At 41.9% G+C, this 22,728-nt stretch overlaps 2 protein-coding genes across 2 annotated transcripts; both read right to left on the bottom strand.

The window, feature by feature from the left end:
* Positions 1-613: 613 nt before the first annotated feature.
* LOC129377630 (circularly permutated Ras protein 1-like) lies at positions 614-12,389 on the bottom strand. The gene is made up of 20 exons (XM_055057716.1): positions 12,104-12,389; positions 10,776-10,988; positions 10,020-10,223; positions 9,806-9,937; positions 9,218-9,289; positions 9,073-9,146; positions 8,350-8,526; positions 8,237-8,278; positions 8,061-8,150; positions 7,308-7,459; positions 7,156-7,237; positions 6,008-6,138; positions 4,691-4,775; positions 4,114-4,220; positions 3,876-3,985; positions 2,372-2,486; positions 1,665-1,805; positions 984-1,077; positions 892-918; positions 614-814 (listed from the first exon to the last, which is right to left on the bottom strand). Exons 1-20 carry the CDS (start codon positions 12,192-12,194, stop codon positions 749-751), a joined length of 2,205 nt encoding a protein of 734 aa, XP_054913691.1. The 5' UTR covers positions 12,195-12,389; the 3' UTR covers positions 614-748.
* Positions 12,390-12,970: 581 nt separating this feature from the next.
* Positions 12,971-22,124, bottom strand: LOC129377634 (protein kinase C and casein kinase substrate in neurons protein 2-like). The gene is made up of 10 exons (XM_055057725.1): positions 21,909-22,124; positions 19,262-19,320; positions 19,014-19,170; positions 17,998-18,233; positions 17,093-17,248; positions 15,896-16,071; positions 15,698-15,818; positions 14,854-14,921; positions 14,703-14,782; positions 12,971-13,681 (listed from the first exon to the last, which is right to left on the bottom strand). Exons 2-10 carry the CDS (start codon positions 19,316-19,318, stop codon positions 13,569-13,571), a joined length of 1,164 nt encoding a protein of 387 aa, XP_054913700.1. The 5' UTR covers positions 19,319-19,320; positions 21,909-22,124; the 3' UTR covers positions 12,971-13,568.
* Between the last annotated feature and the right edge of the window lie 604 nt (positions 22,125-22,728).

Below are 22,728 nucleotides of genomic sequence, written 5' to 3'. Positions count from 1 at the left end.
CATTCTATAGTTTTGTGGACCATAAAGCAAATAAATGTTGCCATAAAATAAAACATTTAGTATGAAGTGCAACCAACAAGGTAGCTTAGCATCTTAAAGGGGCAGCATAATTTAAAATCAACTTTTTTAAAATCTTTCCATCATGTCACTATTTTATTCCCACGTCAATAAGGGTATATTTAACAAACACTTTCATCTCCATGGCAACCATTCAGCTGGGTGGACCTAGCCCCGCCTCCTCCACTCAGCTCCTTCCGACTAGCCAGCAACAATTAGCAAACATCTCCTAGCTGCTGCTCAGAGCAACACAGGTAAAAACATTAAAGGGTTAATAGAGGAGCCGTGTTGGGATGACTTCCTGGAGGCGGAGCTTCAGAAGGAGCTGGAGCTTCTTAAAGGGACAGAGGCCCAAATTCAAGGCGTTTTCAGTCAGAGGCCTTTTCAGATTTGTTGTAAAACTGACTGCTACTGGAGATTCTTCTTCCCACAAAAATCACCATTTATGACTCTTTGAAGAAACTTGGATGATATTAATTATATTAGTTAATTTAAGAATTGAATTGAATAATTTTCAGTTGCAAAAACATTTAAAGTTTCCAAAACACCTCAGAAATGAATAGTCTTATATTTTAATATACAAAACGAATTAAAAGCACATTTTAATTTAAGATTTCCTGTGTATAATGTTATAATTATACATATAATTATAGAAAGCAACTCGGAGCCTTTGTGTGACGTTTGGCGGCGGCTACATGGACTTCCTGTTGCTGTGTTTCATGGTGATGAGCAGAGCTGCACCAGCGTCTGTCAGAGGCTGCAGGAGGAAAATTCAGGTCAGACAGAAACAGATCCGGCATTCAGCGAAATCTGAAGAAACTACAAGCTGGTTACCTCAGAGTAGGACAGAAGAGCGCTCCTCTGAAAAATACAGAGAAAGATTAAAAATGTTTTCTGTTTGTGATTTTTACCACAGAGAAACTGACCCTGGTTAGAGTGTGAATGTTGTGGTTTATGGGCTCCATGGTTCTGACCCAGTCCTGGTACATCTGCTGGTCCTCTGCTCTCTGGTTCTGCTCTCTGGAACATTGAACAGAACCACTGCAACAAAAACCTACTCAAGTCAAAGCTACATTCTTTCATTATTTTATTTTATTCAATTTATTTTGTAATTTATGTAGTTATATTAAATCATTTAAATTCAATAGTGAATTATATATATATTCTATAATTTTATCACTTATGCTTATATTTTTCAATTAATAAGCCATTTTCCTTTGGGAATCAATCAGGTCTATTCTAATCTAAAAAGAATAAATACCCGATGGTGAATATCTAGCAACTGATAAATTATCAATCATTTCATATTTAAAAATTACATAATCAGACGGACCAAAGTATAAAGTTCAGTAGAAATTTTGGTATTTTAAGGACCAAAATGACAATAAATTGTTTAAGTAACAAAAATAAATCAGGCAAAAGAAAATGTTTCCAAATCAGTCTCTTTCAAAATAAAACTTTAACAGGATCCGTAGGTGTGGGTCTCAGTTTGGTGAATTATTGGTTAAAACATGTTTGTTTTTCACTCAGAATCCAGAAACGTTACTTCAGTCCCAGCTCTGTAAAGTGGGTGCCGGGCGCCATCACAGCGCGTCGCTGCGACTCACATGGCTCGCTGGATGAGCCGCTGCTGCTCTGCTCCTTCCTTCCTGGCGTCCAGGAAGCGGCCTCTGACGGCCAGAGCGGCGCTGGCCTGCAGCGAGTTGAGCTGAACGATGGCGAGGCAGAGGGAGGACAGGGCCACCGAGCTGAGGAAGAGGAGCAGGAGGAAGAGGAGCAGGAGGAAGAGGAGCAGGAGGAAGAGGAAGAGGAGCAGGAGGAAGAGGAGCAAGAGGAGCAGGAGGAAGAGGAGCAGGAGGAAGAGCAGGAGGAAGAGGAGCAGGAGGAAGAGGAGGATCAGAGCGTTTTCATGTGCTCAGTGTGGAACAGAACCACTGCTGTGATGCGTTTGCATTTTCACTCCAGCCTCTTTGTTTCTGGTGGAGCGTTGACCTTTCATTCACGCTGCAGCTCAACGTTAGCATGAATGGAGAATCGCTCAGAGCCGAGCAGGAAGCGCCCGTTTCCTAGCAACAGGCCGCAGCTCCACATGCAGCAAACTGCAGTTTTCAGAATGAATGCACAATAACGACAGCATGAGGCCATGCTGAGAGCAAACGTTCAACACAGAAACACGAGGGGAAAGTTGCAGTTATATGAGACTAAATGGGACATAATATGTCAAAGTCGTTGCACTATGAGAATAAAGTTATAATATTTTGAGAATAAAGTCTTTTTAAAAAACATTTTCTTAGCGCGTTGCCAGACTCCTCACCTGTCATCAGTGACCTCTCTCTCTACAGTGAACACCCGGAGCAGAGCCCGGCCGTTCCTCCGGTACCGGACCTGCAGCTGCACGGTGACACGGCTGCCACCAGGTGGCGACGCCACTGCAACACAAGCACAAGCACCGACAGGTTAGCATTTCTAAAGAACGAACCAGAGGAGCTCAACAGATCAGCTTCAGCCAATCTGTTGGCCCCTCCTCTGTGTGAGTATGGCCCCGCCCACCAGTTTCCTAGCTCCGCCCATCACACTCTGCTAGCTCCGCCCACCTCACTCTACTAGCTCCGCCCATCACACTTTGCTAGCTCCGCCCATCACACTTTGCTAGCTCCGCCCATCACACTCTGCTAGCTCCGCCCACATCACCCTGCTAGCTCTGCCCATCACACTTTGCTAGCTCCGCCCATCACACTTTGCTAGCTCCGCCCATCACACTCTGCTAGCTCCGCCCATTACACTCTGCTAGCTCCGCCCATCACACTCTGCTAGCTCCGCCCATCACACTCTGCTAGCTCCGCCCATCACCCTCTGCTAGCTCCGCCCATCACACTTTGCTAGCTCCGCCCACCAGTTTCCTAGCTCCGCCCATTACAGTCTGCTAGCTCCGCCCATTACACTCTGCTAGCTCCACCCACCTCACTCTGCTAGCTCCGCCCATTACACTCTGCTAGCTCCGCCCATCACACTCTGCTAGCTCCGCCCATCACACTCTGCTAGCTCCGCCCACCTCACTCTGCTAGCTCCGCCCATTACACTCTGCTAGCTCCGCCCACCTCACTCTGCTAGCTCCGCCCATTACACTCTGCTAGCTCCGCCCACCTCACTCTGCTAGCTCCGCCCATTACACTCTGCTAGCTCCGCCCACCTCACTCTGCTAGCCCCCCACAGATAAAATTATTTGGTTGTGATGCTGCAGGAACAGAATGCATAAAATAATGAAATAAACATTTAACTAATTATTATTTTAACAGTGTAATTAGATAATTACTAAATTGTTTTCTAAAGTAATTATTCAAAACATTTTACTTAACATTTAATTCCTACATTTAATTCATGATGTATTTATTATTTAAGTCCTCTTTAGCCCTCCGTACCTTCATGTTGTCAGTCAGGTAACTCAGTAACCAGTGAAATTAAACTAACCTTTAAACCATGAACTGCTTCATCATATCTGACATTTGACTGATTCTCTGCAGTTTTTGCCTGACCTTTGACCTCAGGCAGTAGACTCAGAGACAGACTGAAACACACCTCCTCTCCATCCAAGTGGCATTAATTACAGGCTCTATTTTCTTGCCTCTCGTTTGGAAGCTGTTGTTTCTTTTACATGAACGAACCTCGTCTGTCGCCTCTCAGCGCTGTTGCCACGGGTTTCAACGTGAGAATTAAAGTGTTATTTTTCTGGCAACAACAGAAATGTTCCACATCTTGAAGTCCTCTCATGCCTCTGCTTCCAGCTGCAGCTGAAAGTGAATGAAAGCTTTTTTTCTCACCTTCTGTGTGTTCATGAGCTCCAAACTGCATGGTGACCTCAGTGTCCATGTTCACATTCCCCACCTCTCTGGTCCCTTTGTGTCCCACCTCCCTCTCTCCTTTCAGCCGCCTGCAGCAAACAGAACATGAGTCAGTGCCGTGGGCTTTATTATTACTGCAATTTGAAGGTTTTGAAATCTTTTCAGATGACAAGGATCCATGAATCATGTTGTGCTCAGTGGTTATTACAGCTCTTACAGAGATTTGGGCAGCAGGAGCGTAACGGCACAGTGTGTAGCTACGGTCCTGTTTTCAACGATCTCTTCAAACTCTGAGTGCAGCTGGTTGGGACTCGCTATTACAACCTGGAGACGAGACCAATGGACACAATGAGTCAGGAGTCAGGCTCTGCAGCTCAGCTTTCAACAGGAAAACCTGAATAGTTCAAATGAAAAGGTAGTTTGTCTGAATTTGTGAATTAGCTCGTCCATAGTTAGCTAAAATGCTATCAGACAGCAGCATGTTGAGCATCAGTAATGTGTGCTAAAACTAGCTAAAATGCTATCAACAGCATGCAGAGTATCACTGGCTTATTCCGCTCAATATGTTTAGCTTGCACATAAAGACAAGCTAAAATGCTAATTATACCTAAAATGCTATCATTAGCAACATGCTAGTAGTTTATTACTACTAGCATGTTTTCGTCCAACAACATACTTCATCTAGTATGGAAGCAGCGATGTGTAAGATAAAATTAGCTAAAGTGCTAAGGCTAGCTAGCTGCTCTTATGTTCCAGTGAGATCAGAACCGACCCAGTGCCACACAGTTTCTCACCTTCCCTCCAGTTCGATCCGCCAGTCTTCCCAGTTCATCCAGTCGGCAGTCTGTTCCTTCTATGGAGAGCACGGACACGGTCACCCTGAGGGAGCAATGAAAATCCGTCAGCGGACATGGACTACGCTACTGGAGGTGTTACTAGTACCAAACACCAAACAAAATGTGTTTTTCCTACCATATCGAACGTAAATGACTGGACTTTACTTAAAGCTACTTGTAAAATTGAGCCTTCAGACAAATAACAGGCAGATTTGGAATGAAGTGAAACAAAACATTGCAGTCCACAAGTAGAGGGGAGGATCTATGATGCTGTGGGACAGTCGTAGTTAAGCCTACTAAAGTTATGATTCAAAATCCCATTTCCAAATAATAACTAAATTAAAAAAAATCAGGGAACTATGTCTAGAATTGTAAAAATTTCCATCAATGAATTGAAAGGAGACAAAATTATTAAAGTGCCAGTTATTATGTAACCAAGAGGCTGTTTGTTAGTCTTGTTTGTATTTGTTTAAGGCAGTTGTATTTCTAAAAAGGAAAAAATTTAAAACAATAAAAATATTGTTGGAAAAAAGGTGCCAGTTATTGGAAAATGTTCACTGAAACTTAAATAAAATTGGGTAAATTTAGTTTAAAGGGACAGTATTATGAATTTTCCAGCCAAATAGTGCCATTTTATAGCACAATCAAGCAACTATGTTACTTTAAGTTGTTATAAAAATGCTATACATTCCAAATATGACTTAAGGAAATATGACTTTGTAATTTAATGCATTGAATTTGATAGATTTTCAAAAAGAAGATTTGAAATGATACTGCCACTTTAAGATGCTAAGCTACCTTTGCATTGCTAACTAAAACGTTAGCTGTGCTAGCCCTAAAACACTAATCATAATATTTAGTTCCAATAAACTAAAGCGCTCTACCAACGTCACATGTAGTGGAAGCTAATGCTAATGCTAAAGGCTAACTTCAACCAAGTTGATTCTCACCTTGCAGCTTAATGTCTCAGCATGTTTTAAACTGGAATCTACCAATCTAACATGATGAAAAGCTCAAAATGTCTATTTTACATGATACTGTCACTACAATTACATTCATTTTGGACTTTTGGTTTATGAAATTGTAAAAGAAAAACAAATTAAATCTGTGCATTCAAAATTCAACTTCAGCTCTGCGTCGCCATGCAGGATTAGTTTGGTCCTGGGTTTGAATCCTGGCCTGTTTGCATGTTCCTCCAGTGAATGATTGTCTTGATTTTTATGAAGAGATTATTGGATATTGATTTGTGTGAGTTTCCAGGCAGTGTGCACCGACCCCCGGCTGGCGGCGAACTCCCCCAGGTTCTGGTAGAAGATGGTGGACGACAGCAGAGCGCGAGCGTCGTTGTCCTCCTCTTCTAGATTCCCCAGTTTTGCGTTGGCTTTTCCATCTGTACAGATAATCACCTTCAAGATCAGCAGGGATAACAAATTAATATTTCATACTGAGAGAAAAATAAACAACACTGACATAAATCTGACAACATCTGTTGGAAATAGATTTTGTTCATGGTTTTGTTTTGTTTGAGATGAGATCACATGGAGACGAGGTTTATTATGAAAAAACAAATCATTTCTCTTCATTAGCCTTTTTTGTATGTTTTTATGTTTTTATTTTATAGAAAGTAATGTCATAAACAAAACCAAATTTTCAACTCAGAAATAAACTCATTCATTACGTTTAGCTAAATACAGCAAAAGTTTTAGACTTTTTATTTTTGTTGCTGGAAATGAACTAAAAACATTTTAAATGCCAGTAAAATAAAAAATAACTGGCCAAAATGTTAAATTACTATGAACATTGAGACAGATGTCATATTAATGTTTTGTTTCTTTAAAATATTTGTTTTTTTAATTTATTCTTGTGGAGGTGAAGCAGAAAATTTTATGCATTTTTAATTGAAGAAAAAAAAAGATTTTTATCTTTTAGATTTTATTTTCTTGTGTAAAAAGTTTTTTTTTTTTTTTACTGGTTTATTGTGTCAGTAAAATTAGAGACCAAAAAAATCATTTTGTTTTTGTCTGCAGTTTTACTGGTGCACTTCACAAAACAGATTGCATCACCAGAAGTGAACATGAAGCAAAAATCTCAAAAGTTCAACTAGGAAATTAAAGTTTGGACACAAATTGGTTCCCAGATGGACAAAGACACAACGTCCATGTTTGGAGCAGCTGAAACTGAATGGGACCTGGAAACCCGACACATTTAAACCAAAATTCAACCCTAAACTATCAGAAACCAAGTCATGCAGTTATTAACGTCTACCGTATTTTCTGGATTATGTCGCAGTTTTTCTCATAGTTTGGCCGGTTGTGCGACTTATAGTCCGGAAAATACGGTAAATATGAAGAAAGTTGGAAATTATTCTGGTATTTATAGAAACAGAAACAGTTGTGAGGTAAACAGGAAGTGACCAGCCTCACCTTTGACCCTGGCAGCCTGGAGGCCATTGAAACAGCCACCAGGGCAGCCGGACCCAGAGCCGTTTCTCCATTTGCTGATAATCTAAAGACAGAATAAAAACCAAAATACGTAAACATGGACTTGATGCAATCGACCTGGAGCTGCAGCTCACCCTGCAATGTGTCTCTGCAGGGAAGCTTTAGTCTGCGCCAGCGGCAGCGGCGTGGCCAGCCCGGCCGCCGCCGCCATCAGGAAGCTCTGGTCGTTCAGCTCGGCGCCGCTGAAATGATACAACTGGAAACTGTTGCATTCGTACACAGTGACCTGAAGAAGACCGAATGGAGACAGTTAACAAACAAAATTAATGCCAACAATCTGAGTTATTTAGCCTTTAGCAAGCTAAAAAGATAGTTAGCTAACTCTATGCTAATGTTTTAGCTTGAAACTCATTTTTTAGCTTGCTAACTGTTAAATATTTAACTGGCTAATTAAAAAGTGAGATAGTAACTATTCAACTTGATATCTAAGCAAATTCTTGCTTAGTTAAATATTCAGCTTCCTAATTAATATTTATATTTATCTAATTAATATTGATCTAATACTAATTAGCCAAATATTTAGTTGACTAATTACATAAATAATTTGTTGCTAAATATTTAGCTTTCCAAGTTAATATATATGTAGTTGTAAACATACAACTAAACATATTTCCAAACTAAATATTTAGCTTGAAGCTGTTGCATTTAAAAATGTTTGAATAACATGCTAAACATAAAACTTTGTAACATCCAATTTATTTTGTCAATTTTTGACTTTATAGATTTACAAACGACAACCCATAAAATAAATGTAGTCAATAATAATATGTGATTTTATGGATCCGGGAGGATAATAAAATCCATCCACACTATTAAGATAAAAGTACCTGGAAGTTGAAAGTGATGAGTCCAACTCGGGCGTCTGGCTGCTGGTCGCTCAGCTTCTGGACACACTGCAGCACAGCGTCTTGGACAAACTGCAGTCAGTCCAGAAATGCAGAATAAAAACACACTTTTTAACTTTTCTGGGTGCTTTTTAGTTGGAAACAAGAAGACAACTCACCTCAAGCCTGGTTCTGCGCATGTTCTGCCCCGGTTCTGACACCTTCAACAAAGCAGAGATGCTGTTTATTTCTGAAAGCGGCAGAAAGCGAAGCGTCGCTCCGGGTTTCCCACCTCGGAGGTGATGCTCATGGAGCCGGACGCGTCGATGCAGAACAGCAGCAGCGAGTCGCTGCTGGACTGCGGCTGCTCTTCAGGGTTCAGCACAAACAAATCATCTTTCTGCACACCGACAGGAAGTCTGGACGGTCTAGTTAAATCCTCACGCTGACAAAAGTAGCACACTTTAACCTGCAGGGAAAACGGGAAGGTCCATTCACACTGCAAAAATACTAAATATTACCAAGTACTTTTGTCTCGATTCTCTGCAAATATCTTAGAAAGTTTTCGTGCAGAAACAGCAGCTGGTTTCAGGTCAACATACGATACAGATGGAAGGTTCTGGTTCTATTTACAACAAATTCCCCGCGTTACTAGTCAGATAATCTGCCAGTGGAAGTTGAACTTTTTCTATACATTAAGAAATTATTTATTATAGCAAGCTGCTATATCTGGGTGAAAAGTTACTTGTAAATTAGTTTTATTGAACTTTTTCAACATATTTGCATTTGAAACAACCAAAAAGACTTGGCAAGATTTGTGTTTTTGCAGTGCAGCATTTTCAAGGTCATTTAGCTTTTGCATTTTGGCAGCATTTAAATGATTTTATTAATAAACAAATTTACAAGAAAATGTGTCAGTTTTCTCAGAAGCATCTAAATCACATCCTTAGCAACCAGTTTATGGAGTTTATCTGCAAAAAGTTATTTACAGTTTAAATATTTAAAATGTGAAAACCTGGTTTTTGGCCTCACTGTCCAGAACCGACCCACATTCTGAACACATCATGGACTTCCCATGACTGGGAACCTCTGGGGAACAACAGGGAACATCATCAGAGACAGAAATCAGCCCAGATGAAGACGATGATTCACTGACCGACCTCTTTCCTCTGACAGCAACTTTCCCAAACTGATGAGAACGATGTTGGGATTTCCAGGCAGAGGACCCGGATCTGTTCCAGAAGACAGAAAAAACATTAGAGAAGGTTAGGGAACGGTTAGGGAACAAGATGGGAACGGGTTGGGAACGGTTAGACAACAGTTAGGGAACAAGATGGGAAAGGATTGGGAACGGTTAGGGAACAGTCAGGGAACATTTGTCAGATTATCTTACAAGTAGCACAAAAGCTATCTCTGTGAACGCTGTCATGCAATTTATTTGACCAGCAGCATAACATCATGACGTGGATCGTCTTGCACGTCCAGCCTGGACATTATAATGCTGTAAGGAAGGTTACACTTTATTAGACCTTAAGCTTGGTTTTGTAGATCAGTAAAAGCGACACAGTGCTGAGACAAGATTCCTGTCCGGCGAGATTCCTGATCTGTTGGTCGTGGCTCTGACTCTTAGCTACATGCTGTCTGCGCCACACAGTTCTTATTGAAACTCATCTGGTGCTGGAAGAAGTCAAGTTAATCCTGAAGACTCTTCGTTCTCCATCACACTGGAAACCAAAAGCACGACAAACCTTTACTGGCAGGTCTGGATGGAGGTCTGGATGGAGGTCTGGATGGAGGTCTGGATGGAGGAGGCGAGGATAAAACCATCATGTACTCCGGGGTTGGAGGCATAAACCGAGGTCTTGGAGGCAGCGGTGGGGCTAATGTTTCAAACCCAGGAGGATCAGTTTGAAGGTTTTTACGTTAAAGGTGCAAAAATGCAGATTTTAAAGTATTTCCTACCAGATCCAGACGCGATTCCTCCATCAGGAAGCCAGGCCTCTGCGCCTCGGCCTTCTGGTAAAATGTAGGCGTAAAGATTCTCTGTCGTCTCCATGTTTGGACCAGATTCCTGTTTTGAGTACCAAAGCGACTGATTGCTGTTGGAGGTTTGAGGCGGTTCAGGTTCAGGATTCACTGTCGGCTTCATAAATGGCGGCAGAAGAGCTGAGAGGGAAAAACAGCGGAGGAAAAATTCAGCACAAAACTTTAGATTGAATCTGTTGCATCTTCACAGCCGTTGAGTTTCCATTCAACCCAGTTCAGCCCAGCTGTGATGGAAACACGTTCACTCATTCACCAACCCGCAAGCTGTTAGCTTTCTGCTAACGGAGAAGACATTTAGCATGACTAGCTTCCCCTCAATGAGGTAACATTCAGAAGTGCTGAAACATTTACAGTTTGCTGTTGGTTATGCTTTTTCATTATCCTGACTAATTTATGTCTTTGCTGGACTAGAGGAAGAGGAAGATGAAGATGATTGTTTCTAACATGCAAACATAAAAACAGGAGAAACAAAATGGATGGAAATCTGGAGCTGGAATCTTGTTGATGTGAACTTCAGGTTCAAATCGGGATTTTCAGCATCTGTGAGTCTGTCGCCATGGTAACGCATGCTGAAGCGCTCAGCGGCTCAAAATCATAAAATCATTAAAATATAAACAAAAGACTAAAAGCGACACAGTTTCCAGGTTTGCAGTGGATCCGATAACGCCGTACCGGTCCTTCTGGAAGGCGTCGCTGCAGATCCTGCGGGACAAGAATCCGCCTCCGGTTCTGGACGGTTCAATAAGACAGAAACGGGTTTGGAGGATCCGACTTCCTGGTTTCTCTCCTGCTGTCCAGAGGTTTTGTAACCTTTGACCTTAAGGTGGGCAGGAGGAGGAGGAGGAGGAGCTCGAGGACGAAGGCCTTTCACCGGAGGAAGGAGGGCTGGAAAAAAGACATTTAAAATATGATCATCCCATTGGCTTTAAACAGCAAAAACTAAAAGGAGAACAAACGTCCATGTTCTAAAAAGACGAGCCGGAACCGAAACATCTGCATCTGACGCACGAGCCACATCTGCAAAAACGCAAAATATTACCAAGTATTTTTACTAGTTTCTACTGCAAATATTGTAGTACACTTGAAATAAGAGAAATCCAACGTAAAAGTAACTATTCAGCAAGAAGTAAATTATTTTTATGTCAATAATTTCTTAATATTGATTTAAAAAAGTACTTGCTGCACCGGCAGATTATTTCACTGATAGCAACATTTTCCATGTTAGGAAAGGCCGTCAATTAAATCAAGAGCTCAGAATAACTACATAAAAAACTCATCAAATCCACTGATTTACAGCCTGCCAGACTATAAACACTGAAATCACCAGATGATCAAACACACCGCCACTCTGGAACATACTGACTGCATTTAACTACTTCACACAACCCCACACAGAAACCGAGCAACAGTAACACACATCAGGCCCGTTGCAGATGGAAGAAAATGGGAATGAATTTCTGTCAAACAATCAGGGACATTTTCTCAGCTGGTAAAGTCAAAAGATTTAGACTTTTGGAAATTTCCATTTTCAGAGTTTTTAAATCTCCTGAGCTCGAAGTTTTCAACATTTCAGGAGTTTTCATGTTTGTTGTAGAAATTTTCTGAAATTAAAATCAAAATTTGTCATTATTTGCTTGGAGATTTGCAAATGTTTTGAGGTCGGAAAATCTCAAAGGTTTTTCTAGAAAAATCACCAAATTCATCTAAAATGTGATTTTTCCCTGCTGACGAACAACTGAGTGCAAAATGTCAGTTTTTGACATATACTAACTATAAAATGGCCCTAATAAAGTGTTATAAACTCTAGATGCTTTGGATGACCTTTGACCTGTTTAAGTGTGACTCAGCTCCTGTTTGTTACTCATCGGTTTCAAGAAGCTCAAGGAAAATCCAGAAACAAAGTTCAGTTTCCCTCCCAGTAAAACCCTGCAGGCCTTTTTCTCTACACATTCAGGTGAGGTTAAAGGTCACAGGTTGTGGAGCTGTGAGTGCTGAGCTACCTGAGCGTTTGGCCGCGTTGCCGCCGGATCGTTGGACTTCCCTCCGGCTGAGCGACGGCGGCACGTAAACAAACCCGCAGGCGAACTCCATCGGCTTCAGTCAGACGACTTTCACACAGAACGATCCGGATCCAGAGGCTCCGGGCCCGACCAGAACCGCTCCGCTCAGAACCGCTCCGCTCAGAACCGCTCCGCTCTCAACCGACAGACAGAGCCGGAAGCGTTGGGTCGATCCGTTCAAGGGAACCAGCAGCAGGAAATCTGTCTGCTGCTCTGACATCTTGTCCAACTGGTTTCTCCAAACGCCAACAAACGAGGCTGAGACTGAAAACTCGACACAAATCCAACAAACGAATCCAAGAAACCAGAAGATTCAGCCCAGAAACGGAGATTCAAGAGTTGAAAATTTGCCAGAAAACAATTTACCTTTGAAACTTTTCATGTTTTTTGTTTTTCTTGCAAAGTTTTGACTTTTCAAAGTAATTTCTGTTTTTGGCAAAAAATTCACTGTTTCTTATCGACAATGGAAATATAATAATGTACTGCTTTTGTTTTACTTTTATTCACTATTAATTATTACACTATTAATTATTACATTCAGTCATAAATGCTGCCTTATATCTTCTGATTTCAGTGGATTTGTGTTTAGTTGATTTGTTTCTTTCTCACTAAGAATGAAGAATAAAGCAGCAGATTAATTTGACTGGCAGAAAGATGATAAACGGAAAATAATATTTGTACTTAAGTTTTATGATTAACAAATGGATTAGTGTTTATGATAAAAAAATTTTTAAAAAAGGTAAAAAAGAAAAAATCTGGTAGACAGAAAAAAAACCTTTGAATCAAGATGAACACTGAAAGAAAAGCTCAACGTTTTGGTTTAACTTTTATTTTACAGATTTTCATTAAAAGCCAACAACATAACAAGCAAAAGGATGCTTTTATTGTGAAATTTAACTCATTAACTATGTCATTTGTGTTCCCAGAAGGTAAATATTCACTTTTCATGCAGAATGTTGTGAACACTTTGTCCCGTCAGCCCATTATAGACATAATAACTCAGTTATGGTGGAAGAAAATAAATATTTTGTTTTTATAAACACATCAACATGCAGAAACAGTTTTATATGGAAACTCATCCAGACCAAACATCACTCCAAATTTCAATTAAAGGGGCAATATTATGTATTTCCCAGGCAGCAGACACTTTAGAGCACGATTAATAAATTGTTACTTTCAGTTGTTACAAAATGTTACATATATAAAATGTGACTTCTAAGAAATTTGACTTCCTGATCTAACAGCTTGAAATTGTGCCTCTGTCTCTTTAAGAAGCTCCTGCTCTTTCTGAAGCTGGTTGTGGATCAGCAGTGGACATGAACATCTTCCAGCAGAAACATATTAATAATGCGTTGCTTTCAAAAGCATTAAGAAAACAAAGGAGCTGTGGGTGAAAACGGAGTCGTCACTCAGCGACTTCGACGTAATTAGCGGGGTAGAATCCCTCCTTCCCGCCGCTCAGCTGCCCCCGGCACCAGCCCTGCTCGTCCTCCTCCTCCACCTTCAGGAACGTCTCGCCTGCAGCCGCACAAACGTTTCAAGCACAAAGACAAAACAACCGAGAAGCAAGCAAAAAAATCAGATTCAGAACGACGACGATGCGTTTGAGTTATGGAATAAATTCAACTGTGAGATAAAATTCATCTGCATCTAAAATTCATTTGAGTTTCGCTTCATTAAATTCACATTTGAAGGGATTTAACAGCAAATAAGCTGTTTAGTTTTTGCTGATTTGCTTCTTTTTCTCCCTTCATCAATTTGTTTTAGTTGTTACATGAACTATTCATATTTATTATTGAATGAACTAAATAAAACCTGAAATGGAGGAAATGTAAATAAAATACATTTTATAAGACACATACTTGCTGATTTTGTGGATTATCAGATTAATTGTGATTAATCAATTATTTAAATAATCGTCAACTAATTTAGTAATCAATTAACCAATATCTGGAGTATAAAGACGTTTCAGTCACTGCAGTAATTCTGCAAAAACTGTAAAAAATATAAACATTTTTTATTTAGGATTTGAAAAATCCGTCACATTCGATTCAAATGGCAGTTTTAGCTTCATCCAGTTCAAATTATATTAAAATCTCTCTTGTTAAGAACCTGTTACTGTCCATTTATTAATCAGTTAATCAATAACTAATTGTTAATGATGTATTACTGTTCAGTGCAGCAGAAACGCCTGAGATTTTCATGTCTGAAGGATTTTTATTTCATACTAACAGAGTTCACTTTTAGGTTATATTAACTTTCTTATTTAAAAATGACTGAAATCTTTTGTCGATTAGAATTTTTTATGTAATTTAATATTGTGTAAAAATTACTTCGATGGTTAAATGAAAAATCTGCATCTTTTAAATGTAATTAATGAATTTTTTTCAAAATAATTGTTAGAAAAACATGTAGTTAAAATCAGTCCAGGGGCCAAAAGGCTCCAGATTCTGGACACCAGAGCCTGAAACAGAAACACGTTTCATAAAACCATCCGGTCGACTCCAACCCCGCAGTGACATCACTTCCTGTGCTTCACCTGCTCTGAAGGACAGCTCGTCGGCCTCCTCTCCCACGTAGTCGTACAACGCTCGGACCTTCACGCCGCCGATCATCACGCTGCAGCCGCAAACATCCACAAATAACCAAGCTGAAGAAAACGAGTCAAAAGTCGTGTTTTAGTGACTTACGGACGACTTTCTTTGCCTTTCTGGTTCCTCCGTTTCCTCTTCGGCTTTTTCACAGGCGGGACCCATTCCTGGTCGGAGCCAACGCAAAAACACTCAGCAAGAAAATCATCCACAAAAAGAAAATACGTCTTCCACGAGCCAAGTCTCTAAAGTCTGAAATGAACATTTCCTCATCATCTGGTTCACCTTTGACCTCTGACTCTGGAATCCTGAACCTGATTCCAGAGTCCGACGCACCAAATTGAACTTGATACCAACTTTCAGCTAAAATCACAAACCCACCAAAAAACACAAAACTAAATTAATAAAAGTTGTCAAGTTTTTGTTTTTAATGTTTTTTTTCTTCCTGACGGTCCGGTCGACCCGGTTCTACTGGAACCAGAACTTCTGCTCCACCTCCAGCTGCTGTGGTTCTGACCCAAACCAGCCTGTTCCCCTCCTGGCCTGGGGGCGCTGCACCAACAACCACTGCAGGAAACGACACTAAAACCTCTGAAGACACTGAGAGCAACTTCCTGTTTCACCAGATGAACCAAGATGGAGGCGTCAGAGTTTAGTGATTTCTCTTTAGTGTTTGGCTGAAGACCAGGAGCCATTTCTGCTGCTAACGCTAGGCTAGCATGTTAGCTTTGGCTGTATTTACCCAGAATGCCCTGCACTGTAGTCCACTTCCTGTTTTTGGCGCGCTCTCTGGTCTGCATGGCGTTCATATTCAAACAGAACCAGACTGAGGTTTGGAGGACCAGAGGTCAGAGGTCAGAGGTTGATTACCGATCACACCTCACCGACCGGACCGGAGTTTATAGGCTGATGGACCGGACTCCTCTCCTTTCGTGGTCGGTACCTGGATCTTGGGCCAGTCGGTCGGCATGCCGGGTCCCTGGTTGCTCCGCCACCACTTGAGGTCGTCCTGCTCGTCGATGGACATCAGAGTCTGATGCAGCTCGCTGTAAACCGCCTTCACGCTGAAGAGGAGCAAGAGGAAGAGGAAGAGCAGCTGGAGCCTCATGCTGCTGCAGACGAAGCGTTGAAAACGTCTCACCTCTCGTTGTTGGTGACGTCCAGGTGTCTGTGGATGGAGAGGAAGACCTGCTTCAGGAAGCTGATCCTCTTCCTCTCTTCCTCCTGCGACTGCTCAAAAATGGCCTCCATCTCCTCCATGTAGCGAGGCGTGTATGATGTCACTTCCTCCAGAGCTTTTTCATATCGCTCTCTGGCCTTATCAGAGAAGAAACCAAGCAAAGACCTTTTAACCACGGATTTAACCACCTAATGCAACACTGAACTCAGTGACAAGAACAAATCTAAAATCAAATGAGGTTTAGCTAAACTAGAACGGAGCATCAGGGCCACCACAGCTACGAGAAACAAATTTTAACTTAAACTCAGAATGTTTAGAAAATTCTGAGATTTTGAGAATTTTCAATGAAAAATTATTGGAATTTGAAAAATAAAAATTGATGGAAAATTTTTTTGAGATTAATTTAAAAATAATTCTAGAAAATATTTGAAAATTTCAGTTTTGCAAGAAAATGCTGAAAATTTGAGATAAAGGTTAAAATTAAGAAAAAATGTAAATGGGAAATTCCTTCGTTTCAAAAGACAAAAAATTGCTAAAAAAGAAAAATCTGAAATTTTGAGGTCACAGAAATTTGTGGAAAAAAACATTGAAACTTTAATTCAAAAAGTTGCAAATTTTTTACTTTTTGGGATCAGAAAGTTTCAGTTTTTCTAGAAAATTTCAAATATTAATCTAAAAAGTTAGAAAAGTCAGAAAGTTTCTAGACAAAAACTCAAACTTTTGATATTAATCATAAAAATTTACTAGAGAAGCTGAAAATCTGAGAAAAACATTCAGAAAAAAGTTGGAAATTTGAGTTTCAAAAGTCAAACTTTCTATTTTATTCCAACTTTTTTCTAGAAAGTTTTTGATCTAAACATAAAAATGTTTTCTGGTGTTAATTTATCCCTTTTCCATCTGGAATGGCCTGTGATGTCACTTCCTGCAGTCTTTCCGTGCGGTTCTGAGCTCAGGAGGAAAACGGGCCTTTGTGATCAGCAGATGCTGCAGCGATGATTCGGCCTCATAAACACTGAGCTCAGCAACAACAACAAACCTCACGGAGGGGAAACGCTGCAGGCTGAAACTTCAAGCTCTGACTTTCCCAGGAGATGAAATGCGACCGCATGCGTCATGTTTTCAATCAGGGAGCGTAAAGCGCTCGTGTTGACGTCTCACTCTCTCTCGCTCCTCGGCAGCTCTCTCTCTGGCCTCGGCCGTCTTCAGCTTCTTCTCCTCGCTCAGCGCCGGGTTTTCGTTCGCCTGCTTCTCCTTCTCCAGCGCCGCCTGCTCCTTCTGGCACGCCTTGTGGAACGCCAGCCGGGCCTTCTCCAGCTGCAGCAAACAGACGCAGCAAACAGGAAGCGGTTCTGATGGAGCCGTTCTGACAACAGGAAAATGTGTTTGATGAAAGAGTTTCGTTTCCCAGATTATTCTGCTTGGCCTTCAAGCTCAAATGGGTTTCATTTTTTAAAGTTAAAATAAAAGATCAAACTTCAAATGCAACGAATAAAATACATATTTTCTCTCAATCTGAAGCCAAACGTTTGTGGTTTTGGCTCAGTGAGAATCACTAAAATGAGTTTCATTTGTTCAAAGTCAGAAAATTTACAAAAAACTCTTCAAAAATGTTCTGACTTATTAATAAAATAAAGTTATGGCCACTGAAAAATCAGATTTTGATCTCATAATTCTGACTTCAATCTCAGAATTATGACATTAATTCTGAAAATCAAATCAAAATCTCAAAATTTTGAGATTAAAGAACTAAGTTAGAAAATCTAATTAAAATATATTAGCTCAGTATTTTCACCAATATTAATGAATTTGAAGTTTATTGAAACTTATCCAGATATTTGCACTAGAAACTGAAATTCCTGGTAAGATTTTGCGTTTTGCAGTTTGATGTGTTCAAGGTCATTTATGGTGTCAGTTTTTGCATTTTGGCCAAACTGAGATGATTTCAGTCAAAAATATTGTTACTTCTAACTTATTGTTTCTGTCGAGCGTTAACTCTTGGTGACAGTTTGTGTTTTTCCAGCCTGTGATGTCACTTCCTGTGGTTGCCTGATGAACTTGGTGACCTTGGTGAGCTTCTTGGCCCAGGGCTTCTGCGCGCGGGAGAAGCTGCTTCTGTTGTCGTAGCTCTCCTTGAAGCCACAGAAGAGCTTCTTGGGGAACGTCTCCTTCTGCCAGCTCTTCACTCGCTGTCCCTCCTCCGCGATGAGCGACTGCGAGATGGAGGAGTGGAGGGCCGCCAGGCGCTCGGTGGAGGCGAAGAAGCACTGCCACGCCCTCATCAGGGAGCCGTACACGGGCCCTGCGCAGCAAACACAGCAAAGACTGAGGAGCGCCCCCTGGAGGCCTGATTTCCTCTGGAAAATCTCACATGAAAGTCTGAAGAAAAGGATTAAAGCAGAACAACGAGAAAGAAAAAACTGAATTTCCTTCAGTTTCTGCCACATTTAACATGGAAACCAAGTGAAGTTTCTTCATTTCCACGTCAGCAACACAAACTGGAACCCAGAAGAACCGGCGAACTTTACTCTGCTAAACAACAAGGCATTTAGGAAGCTCATGCAAAAACCTGCTCAGTTTACCAATGATTCAGCTGATAGCAAGAACACCTAATATTTAGAAATATTAAGAAATGCTTCTAGAGGTCATCAAAGGTCAACCTAATTACTCAGCTGAAGTCAGTGACAACGACCTCTGGAAACCTTTTTACTGACATCTCTACAGCTGAAATGAAGCGTTTGTTGCTGCAGCAGGCAGGTTGTTGCTGCAGCAGCAGGCAGGTTGTTGCTGCTGCAGCAGGCAGGTTGTTGCTGCAGCAGCATGCAGGTTGTTGCTGTAGCAGCAGGCAGGTTGTTGCTGCAGCAGCAGCAGGTTGTTGCTGCAGCAGCAGGCAGGTTGTTGCTGCAGCAGCAGGCAGGTTGTTGCTGCAGCAGCAGGCAGGTTGTTGCTGCAGCAGCAGGCAGGTTGTTGCTGCAGCAGCAGGTTGTTGCTGCAGCAGCAGGCAGGTTGTTGCTGCAGCAGCAGCAGGTTGTTGCTGCAGCAGCAGCAGGCTGGTGAAGAAGCGACGCGGCGTCTCTCTCACTGGAGTCCATGATGTTCTTCCACCTGCTGCTCCACTGGCTCAGCTGCTGCGCGTACTGCTGCTCCAGCTTGGCTCGCTCCAGGAAGCAGGCCGTGACGTCGTTACAGGCCTGGAAGGACTGGTCCGTCCTCTGCACCGTGCGCACGTAGTTCCCAGGCTGGGTGGGAACAGAAGCAGAGATTCGCTTTAGGAGTTGGAATCCAGAATCGATCAGAATCGGATCGATAATATCGCTGAATAATCGTCACCATCCAGAAGCTCTGCTTCTTGGGATCCTCCAGCGGTTCCTTGGGTTGGCTCGCCATGTCTAGGAACAAAGAACACCTCTGTTTATGTCGGGTGTCCAACACGAGGCCCGCGGGCCAAGTGTGACTCTCTGAGGGATTTTTGTGGCCCCTTAACTGCAGTTCAAGAAATACAGTGAAGGTTCTGAAAGAAATAAATTTGTTCCATTGAACCCAAAGGGATTTGATGTTTTTCTTTTAAAACATGCAAAACTCTTTCCTACAAAAACCTAAATGACTATCGACTGTATAATTTGCTCGAGTTGAATGTTTTTGGGTTTTTAGAGACTGAAAGTTTAGGAGAAAATAAAATCTCTGAAATGAGGAACTTTAGTGTCTTTGACCCTGAAAGGTGAAGCCTGGTGACCTCTGTGTCTGCAGGCCTCCTGATTCTCCGGGTCCAGAATCACATCACGTTTCCTCTTCTGTCACTTTAAATTTGACTTTCATTTTCTGCTTCTCGCTTTAAATGCAACAATATGAACTCAGAGCTCCTCATATTTCATATTTGTTTTTGTTGTGTCTGAGGAAACAGGTGAAGCTGCAGTTTAAAGCATTCAGTCTCTTTTTCTCTGAAGTTTCAGTCAAACGGCTGAAATAACAGCACAGATTTTCACAGCTGATGTGTTTAAAGCGTCAGCAGAGGAACACAACGAGCCGAGAAGGCAGAACACAAAGATACAGCATTTCATATCAAAGCTGCTCCTTCACAACTAAAACAGGATCTGAGAGCAGCTTCAACATAAACAGACTGGACACCTGTCTGCCAGCAGGTGGCGCTGCGCAGGTGGCAGCATGCACAGCTTAAAACAGTAATCTGGTTTATTCAGAAGAAAAACACAAACTGGATCCTGTGGCTCTTCCTTCAAACAGCTTCAAATGAATTCAGTTACCTTTTTGAAAAGGAAATTTCATGTTTAAGAAGGAAGTTGACATTAAATACGTTGATCACAGATCTTAAATTTTGTCATTTTTTTTTCTTGCTAGATGTTTGAGGCTAACAGTTAGCTCACCGCTAACATTGCTAACTAGCTAGTTTTATGTTTCCATCACAATTTAGTGCAAATTAATCTCCAGCTGAATAGATTTGTGTTTGCTTGGAAAGACAAGTTTTCATTTTTATTCATAAAACCTTAAAAGTTTTCAGTTTGGTGAAATATTCTCAGCTTCATTCTGCAGGGTGCTAGCTGACTAGCTAGCTAGCTTTATTTCTGTGTATCTTTGCGATTCATATCAGTTGATATCCACAGTTATTGATTTTGTGTTATTGATCTGGTTTTGAGTTTTGAGGCTCAGAAGCTGCTGCATCAGCTGCTCGTTGATTCCACCAACCGAGCTAAGCTAGGTTAGCTAGCTAAGCTAGCAATGAGAGCCTGAGCAGCTAAATCTCTCTGCCTTCATCTCCCAGAATGCTGTGCGGTTCTGGATTGGAGTTCGGTGAAATGATTGAATAATTGATATTGATCACTCGTCGATAGAGACATATATTGTTATTTGTTTATTGTTCAGGCTAATTGTGGGTAAAAGTGATAATTTATCATCACATAAAGTTTGTACGTTTCTGTAAATATGGCTGAAAAATGGATCACAATATCAGTATGACAGTGTTTCATATCAGTTGATCGATGATCAAAATATTGATTAGTTTTAGTGGAGTGACCAGCAGGTCTTAAACTTCATTCAAGTGGTAAAAAGTCTGAAGTTTGAGTTGAAACCTGCAGGTTTTTCCTCCTAATGAATATTTTCTTGTTATTCAGATCATGAAACTCAAATAGTGAAGAATAAAAACTGTGTGCAGTTCCAGCCGGTGAGTCTGATTTTCCATGACCGTTTTGATCTGGCAGCCATATTTACTGTACAACAGACCCCCCCCCTCCCCCCCTCTTTCCCCCCCCCCTCCCGCCCGCCAGGCAGAGGCGGCGGCGCTGGAATCCGGCGGGTCGGGATCGGCTTGCAGGAATAGAACAGCTGCTCCAGCATTTCTTCCTGCAGCCTTCCCAAAATAAACGGCAGGGAAAGGTCACGGTTCTGTTCGCTCTGACTAACACAAGGCCCGGCCCGGTCAGGCCCGGCCCGGCCCGGTCCACTTCTACCTCCCGTTCAGGTTCAGGCCTATTTCTGTCTGTTGACGCGTCGCTGAGAGATGTGGAACCAGCAGAGAGACGAAAACAAGAGACAAGATGTTTGCCAGAAAACCTGAAATCTACATTAATCACAGGAATATTTTTAGAAAAAACTTGGAAATTCTTGAGCTCCAAAATTTGGACATTTGCAAGAAAAAAACATCTGAAATTTTCAGATTAAACTCAGAAATGTTTTAGAATATACATGAAAAAGTTCAACTGTTGTAACTCAGAAAACTTCCAAATGTCAAAAAGGTTAAACTTTTGAAACTCTAGAAAGTTTGGGCCAAATCTAAACATCTCTGAGTTTTCCTATCCGAGCGGCTCTGATGCAGCCGGCCTCATGAAGACCGTCATCATGTTTCCATCAACAATCATTCATCAGTTTCCTCTGAGTTGAAACAACATCACCAGAGAAAATCACTCACAAGCCGAGTCGGGAAAAGCCGTGACAGCTGAGCGGTCACGCCTGAAGCAACATCACTTACATGTCTCCCTGAATCACCACTGATTACTCAACACACCACTTGGTTCTGGAGTTCAAGAGCTGCTCCATGTCTGACGCCCCCTCCTCCTCGCCACCGCGCCGCTCGCCTGACCCACTTTTACCTCCCGCTTAAAGTCACACACACCCACTGCAGACCGGAGCCGGGCGAGAGACGGAGAACGAGAAGAATCACTTCCACACAACGCAGCGATGGAGAGAGAGAGGGAGGGATAGAGAGGGAGAGAGAGAGAGAGAGAGAGAGAGAGAGGGAGGGAGAGAGAGGGGGAAGGAGAGAGAGAGAGAGAGAGAGAGAGGGAGGGAGAGGGAAGGAGAGAGAGAGAGAGAGGGGGAGGGAAGGAGAGAGAGAGGGGGAGGGAGGGAGAGAGAGGGAAGGAGAGAGAGAGAGGGGGAGGGAGAGGGGGAGGGAAGGAGAGAGAGGGAGAGAGAGGGAAGGAGAGAGAGAGAGAGAGAGAGGGGGGAGGGAAGGAGAGAGAGAGGGGGAGGGAGGGAGAGAGGGAAGGAGAGAGAGAGAGGGGGAGGGAAGGAGAGAGAGAGAGAGAGAGGGAGGGAGAGAGAGGGAAGGAGAGAGAGAGAGGGGGAGGGAAGGAGAGAGAGAGAGAGAGAGGGAAGGAGAGAGAGAGAGAGAGGGAGGGAGAGAGAGGGAAGGAGAGAGAGAGAGAGGAGGGAAGAAGTGAGAGAGAGAGAGAGAGAGAGAGAGGGGGGGAGAGAGAGAGAGAATAAAAGAGAGAGAGGGAATTGTTTTTTCTCAGAAATTTTCTAGAAAATGTTTTGAAAGTTCAAAAGGTCAAAAATTAGAAAAG

The sequence above is a fragment of the Poeciliopsis prolifica genome, unplaced genomic scaffold (genome assembly GCF_027474105.1).
Source record: "Poeciliopsis prolifica strain line A6 unplaced genomic scaffold, Auburn_PproV2 SCAFFOLD049, whole genome shotgun sequence".
Lineage (NCBI taxonomy): Eukaryota > Metazoa > Chordata > Actinopteri > Cyprinodontiformes > Poeciliidae > Poeciliopsis > Poeciliopsis prolifica.
The sequence above is the reverse complement of the archived record's forward strand: the minus strand, read 5'-3'. Positions and strand labels throughout refer to the sequence as shown.

Coding starts and splice junctions, on each gene's coding strand:
- LOC129377630 (XM_055057716.1), bottom strand. CDS start 12,194: ATGGAGTTCGCCTGCGGGTTTGTTTACGTGCCGCCGTCGCTCAGCCGG. Junction 1,806..2,371: donor AGAGAGGTCACTGATGACAG/GTGAGGAGTCTG, acceptor CCTCTTCCTCAG/CTCGGTGGCCCTGTCCTCCC. Junction 1,078..1,664: donor CGGCTCATCCAGCGAGCCAT/GTGAGTCGCAGC, acceptor TCAATGTTCCAG/AGAGCAGAACCAGAGAGCAG.
- LOC129377634 (XM_055057725.1), bottom strand. CDS start 19,318: ATGGCGAGCCAACCCAAGGAACCGCTGGAGGATCCCAAGAAGCAGAGC. Junction 19,171..19,261: donor AGAAGCAGAGCTTCTGGATG/GTGACGATTATT, acceptor GTTCCCACCCAG/CCTGGGAACTACGTGCGCAC. Junction 15,819..15,895: donor GACGTCACCAACAACGAGAG/GTGAGACGTTTT, acceptor GCTCCTCTTCAG/CGTGAAGGCGGTTTACAGCG.